This window comes from Marmota flaviventris, chromosome 14 (genome assembly GCF_047511675.1).
Source record: "Marmota flaviventris isolate mMarFla1 chromosome 14, mMarFla1.hap1, whole genome shotgun sequence".
Classification (NCBI taxonomy): Eukaryota; Metazoa; Chordata; class Mammalia; order Rodentia; family Sciuridae; genus Marmota; species Marmota flaviventris.
This window is the reverse complement of record NC_092511.1, coordinates 21,766,093-21,779,145: the sequence shown is the minus strand read 5'-3', so window position 1 is coordinate 21,779,145 and position 13,053 is coordinate 21,766,093. Positions and strand designations below refer to the sequence as shown.

Genomic DNA, 13,053 nt, shown 5'->3' with positions numbered 1-13,053 from the left:
CACCCGACCTTCTCTATGTCCATGGGTTTATCCTGCCTACTTCCTGTCCCAAGGAGTCCCTCCCTGACTCCCCAGACTCACTGAGTCATTCTTCATCAGGTCCACCAGCTTCCTGGCCTGTGCCGGTAAATCCCTGTGGGCACACACAGAAGAAAGTGGGATGAGGAGCAGAGACTGAGAGAAAAACTTAGCAGAGAGCAGATCAGATACAGAGAAGAACCAGGGGCAGAGGAGAACCAGGGGCTCCTATAGGAAAGCAGGACTGAAGGCCACGACTCAGAGTTCCTTCCTTCCTCAGGCTCTTCCTGGGGGATGGGGAGGAGGAATGACTGTGCTTGGAAAGAGCAGAGCCCTGCACATTTGAGGGGTGACTTTCAGGATGACTGATTGGTGAGTGGCATATTAGGCGATCTACTTTTCTTTCTCTTCCCAGCCAGGCCTGCCCAAGGCCAACAGGTCTGCCGGTCCATGTTTCACGTCATGTACAGCTCAGCACGTGCTCATTTTGGCAGGTGCCATGACCTCAGCACCCTCCCCACTGTCAAGGTGACAAGGAATAGAGTAGCAGATGTCTGTGTCCAACAGCAAGGGACACTAGGAGAGTCCCGTCCAGCCTCTGACCCCAAATACTCCTTCGCCACCTTCAGCCGTAAACCCCCATTGAGGCCAACCCCCTGGGCTCAGCGTTGCCCACCCCCAGGGTGCTCCGGCTCACTCAGCTTTGGCTCCTGCCACCGCCTGGTTTAAGAAAGCCCCGGGAGTGTTTTCCTTCCCCGTGCCAATGGAGAAGCCCTGCAGGGCAGGGTTGAATTCCCGGAGGATGTCTGGAAACATAAGGAAGGGAGAGACATGTTTAGCAAGTACCCCCAAAGCAATCGTCAAATTCCTATGACGAGTCCCATTGGGTGTTAGGGACAGTCCTCCCTCTTACCCTACTGTTTAGTCAGCATGAGAATAAAATGTGCCCAGCTTAACCACACAGCCCATGGGCAGCACGTAATAGATGCCCAGTAAATTACTGTTTAATGCATGCAAGTCCAGGTTAGGTGCTTTCTCAGGCATTTTTGTCTTTTTTCAAAATATATAAAGCTGTGTTGAGATATAATTCATGGCACAAAAGCTGCCAACTTAAAAGGACATAGAGTGTGATCATTTTGAGTATATTCATACAGTCAAGCCACCAACATGACAATTTCAGAACCTTCCCATCTCCACCAAAGAAACCTGCGCTACAAGCAGTCAGTCCCCATTCCCTCCAACCCTCTGGCAACCACTAATTTACTTTGTCTCTAAAGATTTTCTTACTCTGGACATTTCATATTAAGTGAAATCATACACTACAATGTCTTTCGGGGCCGGCACTTTTTACTGAGCATAACGTTTTTAGCGTTCACCCATGTTGTAGCATGCATCAGTACTTCATTCCTTTTTATTGTTAAATAATAGTCCAGTGTATGGATATGCCATATTATATTTCTCCATTCTTCAGTTCATGGACATTGGAGTTGTCTCCACTTTTGAGGTATTATGAACAATGCTGCTAAGAAAATTTGTGTACAAATTTTTGTGTAGATTTCTCTTGGATACATACCTAAGAGAGAATTGCTGGCTCACATGGTAACTCTTCTTAACCTTTTGAGGAATTGCCAGGCCTTTACCCTGAAATAACTGTACCATTTTATATTCCCACTAGCAGTGCATGAGGGCTCCTACTTCTCCACATCCTCACCAATACTTGATCTGTCTTTTTATTATGCCTATGCTATGGATATGAAGCAGTATCTCAATGTGCTCTTGATTTGCACCAATGGCTACTGGTGTTCAGCATCTTCTCATGTGCTCATTGATTGTTTGTATGTCCTCTTTGAAGATATGGTATTCACATCCTTAGTCCATTTTTAATTGAGTTATCTTTTTACTATTGGCTTTTAAGAGTTCTTTATAATTTCTAGATATAAGTTTCTCATTTAAACATATGAGAAATATTTCTCTCTTTGGGTTGCCTTTCTTGATGATATCCTTTGAAGAACAATATTTATTTACTTATTTTCCACTTGTTCTTTGGGTAGTTTATCTAAGAAGATTTTGTTTAAATTATAATCATGATGATATGCTCCTATATTTTCATCCTAGAAGTCATATTAGCTCTTACAGTTAGGTCTATGATCCATTTAAAGTTAAATTTTATATATTGTGGGTGGTAAAACTTCAACTTTTTTCTTAGGTACTTGACTATCCAATTGTCCTGGTACCATTTGTTGAAAAGACTATTCTTTCCCCATTGAATGGTATTGGCCTCCTTTTTGAAAATGAGTTAACCATAAGTATAAGTTCATTTCCCACTCTCAGTTCTAGTGGATTGTGCTATAAGTCTATTCTTAGCCAGGGCCACACCATCTTAATTACTGTAGCTTTATAGTTAAGTTTTGAAACTGGGGAGTATGAGTTCTCCAAATTTATTCTTTTCCAAAACTATATTGGATATTCTGAGTCCCTTGAACTTCTACATAAATTTGAAGGTCAGCTAGCCAGTTTCTGCAAAGAAAACACCTGGAATTTTGATAGGGATTATGTTGAATATGTAGATTAATTTGGGAAATATAAAAATCAAATCTGATCCATGAACATGGGATGTTTATTTAATTAGGACATTAATTTCATTTAGCAATATTTCGTGACCTTAAGACCAAAAGAAATGCACTTCTTCTGTTATATTTATTCCTAAGTATTTTGTTCTTTTTGATGCTATTGTAAATGGAATTGTTTTATTTCATTTTCAGATTATTAATTAGTATATAGAAATACAATTGATTTCTGTATATATTTTTATCCATAAACTTTCTGAACTCATTTACTAGTTCTAATCTTTCAATCTTGATACTTTTTCTTTCATTTTTCTTGCCTAACTGTCATCACTAGAAATTCCAGTAAAAAGTTGAGTAAAGTGTCTTATTCCTCATCTTATTCCCCAGCAGGCAGCACCATTAAGCATGACATTAGCTGTGGGCTTTTAATCAATGCCCTTTCTGAGATTTGGGAATTCTTTATTCTGTTCCTACTTTATTGACTGTTTTCATCTCAAAAGGGTACTAGACCTTACAAAATGTCTTTTCTGGATCATCATAATTGAAACAATCATATAGTTTTATCCTTTATTCTGTTTACATAGTATATGACATTAATCGATTTTGGTGTTTTTTAACTTTGTACTCTTGGACTTAGAATAAATCCCACTTGATTGTGTGGTATAATTTTTTGGTATATTGCAAGACTTGGTTTCCCAGTGTTTTGATGGAATTCACCAGTGAAACCAGAAATGCCTGGCCTTTTTTTATTTTTTTCCGTGTGTATGGAAAGTTTTAAAATCACTAATTCAACCTCTTTATTATTATAAATCTATTCGGCTTTTAATTTTTATTATTTTATTGAGTTCACGTCAATGGTTTGTTTTTTCCTAGGAATTTGCCCATTTCATCTAAGTTATCTAGTTTATTGGGCTTTACCACAATGGATCTACTCTTCACTTGTCATTTTCCCATCTCCCCAACTTCGTGGAGAACTCCTCAGAGCAGGGTCTGTACATACTCTAGGGCCTCCCAAGCTGCTCATTAAATGTTTGTGAGATAAAATGAAGTTCAGACAGGCTAGGAGAATTGTTTAAAGTCCTATAGCCACTGAAAACAGAATGCTAGGCTAGAACCATGGTGTCTCGGGTCCAATACAGGCACTTTCCCCTGTCCTAGTCTACTAGGAGGTGGGGATGGGACTAACTGTATGGCAGATGGGATATCAGGGCCTCATGTCATCCAGAAGGATGCTCTTTAGAACCCAGCATTGCTGGTTCTTCTTAACACTTAATACAGGTAGATTGGGCTTATCCTGATGGCTTCAATAGAAAAACTGAAATTACCAGGTCTTAGGGTTTGGATATGAAGATCCCATGTGTAAGACAATGCAAGAATTGTTCAGAGGTGAAGTGGTTAAGTTGTGAGAGTAATAACGTAATCAGTGGATTAATCCCAATGTGAATTAACTGGGTAGTAATTGTAGTTAGGTGGGGAGTGGCTGGAGTTGGTATGCTGCTGTGGGTGGGTGGGGGAGATTTGAGGTTTACATTTTGTCCCTGGTGAGTGGAACACTCTCACTCTCTCTCTCTCTCTCTCTCTCTCTCTCTCTCTCTCTCTGCTTCCTGATTGTTATGACCTGAGCAGCTTTCCTCTTCTACATCTTTCTGCCGTGATGTTCTCCTTCACCTCTGTCCCAGAGCAATGGAATCAGCCATCTCCAGACAGAGACCTCTAAAACTATGAATGCCAAATAAACTTTTCCTCCTCTAAAATTATTCTTGTCAGATCTTTTGGTCACAGCAATGAAAAAGCTGATTAAAACACTAGAGCTATCTGAAAACGGAACTATTTGTCCTAGAAGGTAGCAGGTTCTACATTACTGGAGGAGTCGAGCACCAGCTATGTAGCTATTCGGCAGGAATGTCATAGAAAGGAATGATACACTGGAAAGGGCAAGAACTTGCTGGTTCATGCAGTTATCTCTGCCAGGAACATTCCATCCTGTTTCCTTACCTGATAGAATCTGGTTCTTAAAGTTCCTTTTCAGAAGAGAGAGTTAGCAGTCTTCTTTTTTATTCCTCCCTAGATTTTGTTCATGGCTATAATTATCAGTACGTGGATAATCGTGTCTCTCTTTAGGGAGTAATGCCAACGTTAGTGATGTCATCAGAACATTGTTCTCCTATTTTTTGAGCACCCAGCAGTAGAGTATATTGGAGTATATGCCAATATACTTGAACAGGGGCTTGGGAAGAGGTTCTTTTTTGAGCTTACAATCTCATAAATTTCTCACGCATTTCCCTGTAGTTATTTCTCCCAAGAATAATTCAGCCCCTACAATCAAATTATCTTTGCATGTCTAACAAAAAGAAGTCGGAATAGTCACCATTCCTTGGGTTAAGTGTATCAGAGGGTGGGATCCACCTGAGGGTTGATGTTGCCTTAATCCTTTGTAAATCACTTTGGCAAAAGATCTTAAACTAGATGATTTCCAATCATCTTGTCTACAATAACAGCCTGGGAATGAGAAAGTCCAGCAAACTGTTGTATATGCTAGGCTATGTCATACCCAAGTTAATCATGCTCACAAAAGCATCCCAAACTATTGCCTAGCAGTAGGGCAGTTTATTTATAGCTCTTGCGTGTAGACTAGAAATCAAGAGGACAGGGAGTACTGGGGCATAGAACTGTACCTATTTAAATTCAATATGATATGCCAATAACCCAACCAGATAACAAATGTAAAGTCTGATCAGTTCTGCCTAAGTGAAGATTAGCATCCCTGTCGTCAAAGTCTCAGCAACTTAAAATGTGGCTCATGCTACTCAGAAAGCTGAGGCAGGAGTACCACAAGTTCAAGGCCAGCCTGAGCAACTTCTCAAGACACTGTCTCAAAATGGGGGGGGGGGAAGGACTGGGGATATGGCTCAGTGGTAGAATGCCCCTGGGTTCAATTCCCAGTGCCATTAATAAACACACACACACACACACACACACACACACACACTTTTTAAAAGGGGAAGGCAGTTCTGGGGTGTAGCTCAGTGGTAGAGCACTTGTCTAGCACATGCAAAGCCTTGGGTTCAATCCCTAGTACAACAAAAATAATTTAAATAATTTCTTAGCTCCTAAAGATATATTACAAAGAAATATCTAGGAGAAAAGTTAATGTGAATTAGACCAATTAATTCCCTCTTAGGCAAACTTATTAGCCAGAAGACTTTGAAGGGAAATAACTCAACATTAACATTCACTGCAGGTGTACTTTAAGAAAGCACTGCGATGTGTATGTACCAAAGAAAATCAAAAGATGAATAAGACCTGCCAGAGAATGCAGCCAGGCTTAAAAAAAAAAAATCATTCCAAGCAGGTTGTTGTTGAAGTAATCAAGAAAGATGTTAAGCTCCAAACACGGCTGTGTTTGCACAGTCTGAACAAAGAAGCTTTATCTTTCGTTGCGGTTCATAAAGCGACACACAGAATCGCAACAGGCAGCCCATGCTTCTCTCTGGGCCTCTCGGATGTTCTGCTCAGAATGACAGGCAAAGTAGAGAGGATTCCCACCCTTTTCTTCTTTTTGAATCATTTTTTTTAATAACCGGCACTAAGATTTGGTCTGAGCTCTTTTTCCCTCTCGTACTCCTCCTTGAACAAAGGAAATTCTCCTCCCTCTCTTATCCTCCTTCTTTAAAAACCCCAAACTCCAAAGTTTTAATCCCACTCAGAAAGCTGGGTCGCGGTGGCAGCCTTGGGGAAGCAGCGCCCCCTACTGCACGCAGCTGGCTCCCGCCGCCCGCGCTTCGCTCCAGGAGAAGCTGCGGAGGGCGCAGGTCCCCCAGCCTGCCACAAGGCACTCAGGCTGCGCTACTCACTGGCCAAGGTGGTCACGGTACTGATGTTCTGGTCTCCGCCGACACTGGGAACCAAAAAAGAGAACGGAGGTTTAAATGCCAGCGATGCTGACTGCTTCAGACAATCAGAACAGACCTTTCTCCTGAAATACAGCCAGAGGGCGGGCCCTCTCCCCATCGTGTAGGTAAAGGACTGAACAGCAAACCAGAGTACAATGCTTTTCCCTCTCCCACCAATTGTCACATCCACACCCAAAATGGATTTAAGCTGTCATGGTTGCTTTGTTTGCTTTTGAACTTTGAGCTCCGATGACCTGTCTGCAGGGGGCGGGGGTGACTAGGTGGGTTCCCCACACCCTGCTTTACAAAGGTACAGTGGCCATCCTTCTGCCAGCCCTTCCCCAACTAGCCACCACAGCTGCCTGTTACTATTATTAGTAAAAATACAATTTAAACATTTTTCCCTGCTCTTTTTCTTCCTGTTTAAAAGTCATTTTTAAAGGGCACCGTCTAGATGAAAACCATCTCCCAGTCCAGTGCTAAAATTCCAAGAAGACCAAAGGTAGATGGGTTCCTAGGCATGGAAATACATGGCATTATCCAGAATCTCTGCTCTTCTGTATCCTCTTATTCTGTGCCAAGTACAGCTAGAAGCATCAAATAGGTTCCCCCCATGTTCAGGGTTTAACTGCACAACATGAAAAGGAAGCCAGGGATTCTGCACTTGGATTAAAGCCGGTGCAGGATGGAGATGCCACATTCCAGGCTGAGGACACACCAAATGTGCCTGAGCCAGCCTTTTATCACACGGTGCGAGTCCTCCTCACCACAGCTTGTGGCAGTGGTTAGACCACAAGTAGAGCAGGATCAGCCTGCCTGAAGTAATATGTGTTGGGAGAATGAGCCAAATAGGGTCAGGAACCATCTTCTTGGTTTCTTTTTCTTTTATCATCTGGCTGTATGATCTTGAACAGGTTGCTTGCCCTCTCTTGAGCCTTGCTTCCTCTGAAGAATGAAGGCCATTTATAATGATCCCATCTACCATTTAGACCTATTTTGTGTCGGGCACTGGGCAGGACACTTAAATTCTCACTAATCCTTGAGCAATAACATTATCCCTGCATCCAAGATGAAGAGACAAGCTCAGAGAGGTTAAGTAACATGTGCCCAAGGTCACATAGAGCTGGGTAGGTGGGGCTCAGATACAACTCAGTTCTCAAAGCCAGGACTCACTCATCACTCAGGCCACTACCTCCTTCTGAGATTACATCACAGAGGGAGAAACAGAATACAGAGAAGCATTTCCAACCCAAACATTTATGTGGTTTCTCCCCCAGCCCCCACTCCCCACTCCTGTTCAGATCTCACCTCCTGTATTAGGGACTATGGGGGTTTGAGGGAGCTAGTAAATACCTTCCTCAAATTAAACCTAGAATTAGTCATGGAAAAGAACTAGGAGGTCCATCCCCTTCTTGAAGCATTGCTTTCTAGAAGGTTCTGCGGTCTTCAGGGCCCTACTGTGCCCTCACTCACCTCCAGGACAGGCCTCGGTACTGAGTTATGACGTCAATGATGTTCCCAGGCTTGGACCCGGCCCCGTTGCCTGCCTGAGAGGGAAGAATGAGGCATGAGTTTCCCTTGGTCCCCCAGCTGCCCGCCTCCTCATTCTCATCCCAGCCACCACCGCCTGGATGCTCTCTGCAGTCCAGATCTAGATGGCGCCACATCTGCAGGCACTTCCTGCCTCTTCAGAAAGGCTCCCCTGGGGAGAGCCTGGCACTGTGCACATCCTGAGAAAGGCTGCCTGGGCCAGGACCAAGGGCAAGCAGCAAGCCCAGGGCTCAAAACAAGCCATGGCATGTATTCCTTAGCGGGCCTATTTCAGGGTCCTATGTTCCTCGGTGTTTAAAGTCGTGAAATACATCCTAAAAGGAAACATACCATAATCCTTTCATATCCTTATGTCTCATACATGTACAGTTTTAAAAATAGCAATATGATGAAATCCCATGTTTCTTAATTCAGCTGAAAGTAGGGCTTTTTAAAACCCTACAGTGTGAACCCCTCTCCAGGTGCATGTCCCTCACCTGAAGCATGCTGTTCCTGAGCAGAGTCATTCTAAAGGGCATGTTGAGGATGCTCCCAGGGTTTGCTCCCCAATCTTCTGTACCCAATTCTTATGCTACCTGCTTGGTATGTCACACTCAAGATGCTGCCTCCCCAGGTAGTCCTGAGCAGATATGGGATTTTTTTTTCCTGGCACTAGAGATTGAATCCAGGGACACTTAACCACTGAGCCACATACCCAGCCCTTTTTATTATTATATTTTTTTCTACTTTGAGACAGGGTCTTGAAAAGCTTCTTAGGGCCTTACTAATTTGCTGAGGCTGGTCTTGAACTTGTAGTCCTCCTGTTTCAGCCTCCCAAGTTACTGGGATTACAGATATGTGCCACTGTGCCTGGCATTACAGATATGTGTCACTGTGCCTGGCATTACAGATATGTATCATTGTGCCTGGCAAGCCATAGGATTCTTGATGGCTCCTTTTCCTAAGAGCATCTTTCAGGAGCCACTAAGCAGGACATCAGGTGGAGGGGACATCAGGCCCCAGTGAGCAGGATGTGGCTGGGATGAGCAGTGTGTGAAGGTGCCTCTGTGCAGCTACAGTGGGGCCTTGGGGGTAAGGAGTTGCAGAGGGCCATGGAGGAGGCTGCTACAGTACAAGGGTAGGATCCTGGACTTAGATCCCTGAGTTCTGGCCGGGGCACAAGTTGGGTGGCCTTTGGCACTCACTACACCTTCATTATTGGCTGAATGTAAGGAAAGTCAGACTTCTTGTTGTGGGTATAGTGAGGAAACTAATGTCATTGTGAACAGGCACAGACAGGAAAGGTGTCATCCAGTTTTGGGGAGAGTCCACACTCTACTAACCCCTCAGGGAAGAGCAGCTGGGTTCTGGATGGGTGCTTATGTCTGGAGACATCTGGGAACCCCAGATCCAGGCTCTCTAAGGGCCTGATTCTGTTCTCTGTGGATTGCTTTTTGTGATGTCTAGGGTAGACCATGGGGCAGCTGCAGAGATGGGTTTGGTTATCTTTGGAACATGCACCTCTTCCACTGACTCCTGTTTCTCACCCCTGTACCTTCCTGCCCCCATTAGCACTTGTCCCCGTCCCAGGGCCTCCTCACCCCTGCCTCAGCACCTTCCCTCAGCTTTCCTACATGGACAAATCAAACCACTGGGTCTGAAGACTTCTACACCATGGCCAGGAGACCTAGTTCACTGCTCCTACCACTGATGGGCTGTGTGACTTGGGGTGGCCACTTCTGCCACCCAAACTCTCTCAAAGGTCCTTCCACTTCCTGTTTTCCCATTCACTCCAGTATGTGGGGAGAGGGAGTGATGAGGTCAGAGTAGAGATGGGAAAACATGGTGGGCCAGGAATGCTGGATGCTGAGGTGGGCAGATAGAATGGGGAAGGCCCAGAGATGAGACCTGAACCATCTTTAAGAGCCAGGAGTGAAACTTCCTCTCTCCATTTCCTCCTCCACATTCTCAAATCCATCAAAACCTCCCTTCCCACCCTTCCCTTCTAAAATCAGAGTAACTTACCGTGAGAGAGTCACCTATGGCTCCAATGACCTTGATGTCAGCCGCCTTCAGCCTATGAACTAAGAATACAAGCTGGAGTGAATGGCACGTAGGAGTTCCAGGAAATCTCTGGACCTCTCTCCCCTGAAAACCAGTGAACATCTTCCAGGAAAATGGAGAGAAAGTGAGTTTATAGGAACACGCCTTGGACAAAAGATCTGAAAATCCCATCCTGCCGATAGGGTTAAGCAATAGCAGCCAGGAGCCCAAGTGTGGGTCTCCTCCTTGGGGCAGAGGGTAGGAGCTTTTAAGGGGATCTTCTGCTTTGTAGGTCACACAGATGCTACAACGCTATTTGTGAGTAAAGAAGGAATTGTAGTGGAGATGGAATCCATATTTAATCTATTCCAGGCTTTGATGTGATTTGGGATAAAACGTTACATCATCCTATGAAAGAGCAACCCAATTTCTCTGGAGTGAAAGGGAAGTACTTTTACCACTGAGTTTTTTATTTTTAATTGAGGTAAAAGTCACCAAACATAACCTATTTCAAGGTTAACAATCATAATGTACAACCAGCAGCACTATTTGGTTCCAGAATATTTGATTACCCCAAAGGAAGACCCTGTACCCATCAATAAATCACTTCCCATCTTCCCTCCCTGCAGACCTTAGCAACTAGTAATCTGCTTTTATCTCTCTATGAATTCACTTATGTTTAGGATAAATAGGTTACACAATATATGGCCTTTTGTGTCTGGCTTCTTCTACTTTGCATAATGATTTCGAGGTTATATGAATGGATACATCAATATGCCAGATATTTCATAGCAGAGTAGTATTACACTGAATGGACATACCACTTTTCTTTACCCATGGATGCATCCATGGGCATTTGTGCTGCCATACACATCTATGTGCAAAGATTTATTTGAAAACTACTTTCAATTATTTTGGCTATTTACCCTGAGAGTAGAATTGGTGAATCATGTGATAATACTATGCTTAACCTTTTGGGGAAGAAGTACTAAACTGTTTTATATCAGATTTTATAATTTAAATGTTTTAAAAAATTTCTTAGTTTTTTAAGAATCTCTTGCATTTTATCACATACTGTCATGTAGCTATTGACTCCAGCAACAAGCATGCTAGGCACCAGGGCAGCAGCTGCTGCTCTAAGGACAACACAGTGACCAGAAATGGAGATGGCTCTCCCTTAGCTCACAGGCTATGGAGAGTGTGGGGGCATCCCTACTTATGAAAATTATAGCTTGATAAGCACTGTAGGAGGTGCAAATTGTTAAGAAGGTCCAGAGCTGGAGGGATGGGCTCCCCAGGGGCATGGCAGGGGAGGATGTCAGAGCAGACTTCATAGAGAAGGCATCCCATGAATTAGGCCCCAGGGAATGGCGGGATGAGTCTGAGGGAGGGCAAGGTGTTTGGGATGGAAGGGTAGAGGGGCTACAGTAGAGTAAAATGTATGTATCTAAAGCATGGCTAGTGGTACAATTTGGTTTAAGGACTTGTGAGACTAACACAAAATAACACTGGAAAGGTAGCCTAGGGATAGGGGTCTTTCATTCTTGGCTAACAAGTCAGGAGATGAAGGTGAGTGTTGCTGTGTATGTGTTTATGAACATACATGCATCTACCCTATGTGTATCTATCCCTTTTGCCTAACACACACAAGTCAACATGACTCCAAGCACATTTGGGGAACCACACCTAGAATTCCTCATGCCATATATATAGCTCTGTCCCTTCAGTCATAAACTTTCCTCCCTCTCCCCCAAATACCTTACTCCCAAGGTCACCCTGACTTTGCCATGGCTTCATCTTTGCTCTCACACATGCGACCTGTTATCTCTGGTGGTACAATGTCGCTGCACTAAGTTGTGAGAATAGTTCTCCTGCTTCAGAAGAAGCTAATATAGTGTTCGCTCCAGGGACTGGCCCACCCTGGAACCAGAAGCCTATCATTTAAGTGGCCCATTGTTTGAGATGAATAAACTGGAGCTGTCTTCAGGAGGCCTCCTGGGCAGCTTTCTCTGCTGCAATCCTTTTGGCATAGCTGGACTACAGTCAACCCGTAGCACCCCTCAACACCCAAATCATAGTTGAGTAATGATATCTGCATAGCAGGCTGTTCGGCATTCAGAGGAAAGGATGCTCAGAAGCACCTTCAGGTCTTGTCTCCTTGCATGAGAAGCCTTGGCCGTGCTGTCTGTACAGGAGGAAGTGCCATGCCCGTGAGCATTTGCTCTCATGGGAAAAGTCCCTGCTACTTCCTATGATAGGACACAAACTGACACGCCCAAAGTTCTGAATATATGCATACAAAATATTCAGATTAGCAGTCCTGATACTTGCGTCAGTCACCCGATGAGCTTGTTAAAACACAGGCAGCCGGGTCCCCCTCAGAATTTCTGAGGTTCTTACACAACTGGTTCTTACACAACTGCAGCCATAGTGTAAAGCCGGAGGGTGGGTTCACTGAGTGACCTCCTTCTGAGTCCTCCCTCCTCCTGGTCACCATGCCTTGAATACACACACACACACACACACACACACACACACACACACTTCTACATGATTATAGCTGATACCTCCCAGCCTTCCACAGCTACACTATGTGGTTAGAAGAACAATATACAATCACAAAGTCAGCTGCACATGTTAGCACACATCTACAGGGCTAAGCTGGAGACCTTGAAAATGACCTTTTCTCAAAGGAGTCAGGCTGTGGGTCAAAAAGGCAGCCAAATGGAAAATAAGCCCCTTTCCCCTCAACCTGAGATGGATTATTTTAGCTCCTAGTGATGACAGTGAATCACTACATTCTTACTGCCACAATAGAATGAATTCTCTGAACACGAGCTGGTATGCAAAGGGTAGGAGAAATCTTTGGAGGCTAGTAAAATATGGATGAGATGGACAGATTTGCTTCAAAAAGCTTTGTTATTATGATTTGCTAAAAAGGTGGCTGAAATTGGCCATTCCTTTCTCTAAATTGGTCCATTTCTCTCTCTCTCTCTCTCTCT

The 13,053-nt window shown here is 43.9% G+C and overlaps 1 protein-coding gene across 1 annotated transcript in view; it reads right to left on the bottom strand.

Moving 5' to 3' along the window:
- Plb1 (phospholipase B1) overlaps positions 1-13,053 on the bottom strand; it is a 119,762-nt gene that overhangs the window by 56,389 nt on the left and 50,320 nt on the right. Inside the window, exons 16-20 of the mRNA XM_027933380.2 lie at positions 10,034-10,092; positions 7,952-8,025; positions 6,440-6,483; positions 716-824; positions 82-133 (exon numbers count right to left, since the gene is read on the bottom strand). Coding sequence (XP_027789181.2) covers positions 82-133; positions 716-824; positions 6,440-6,483; positions 7,952-8,025; positions 10,034-10,092 — 338 coding nt within the window. The remainder of the gene's footprint in view (positions 1-81; positions 134-715; positions 825-6,439; positions 6,484-7,951; positions 8,026-10,033; positions 10,093-13,053) is intronic.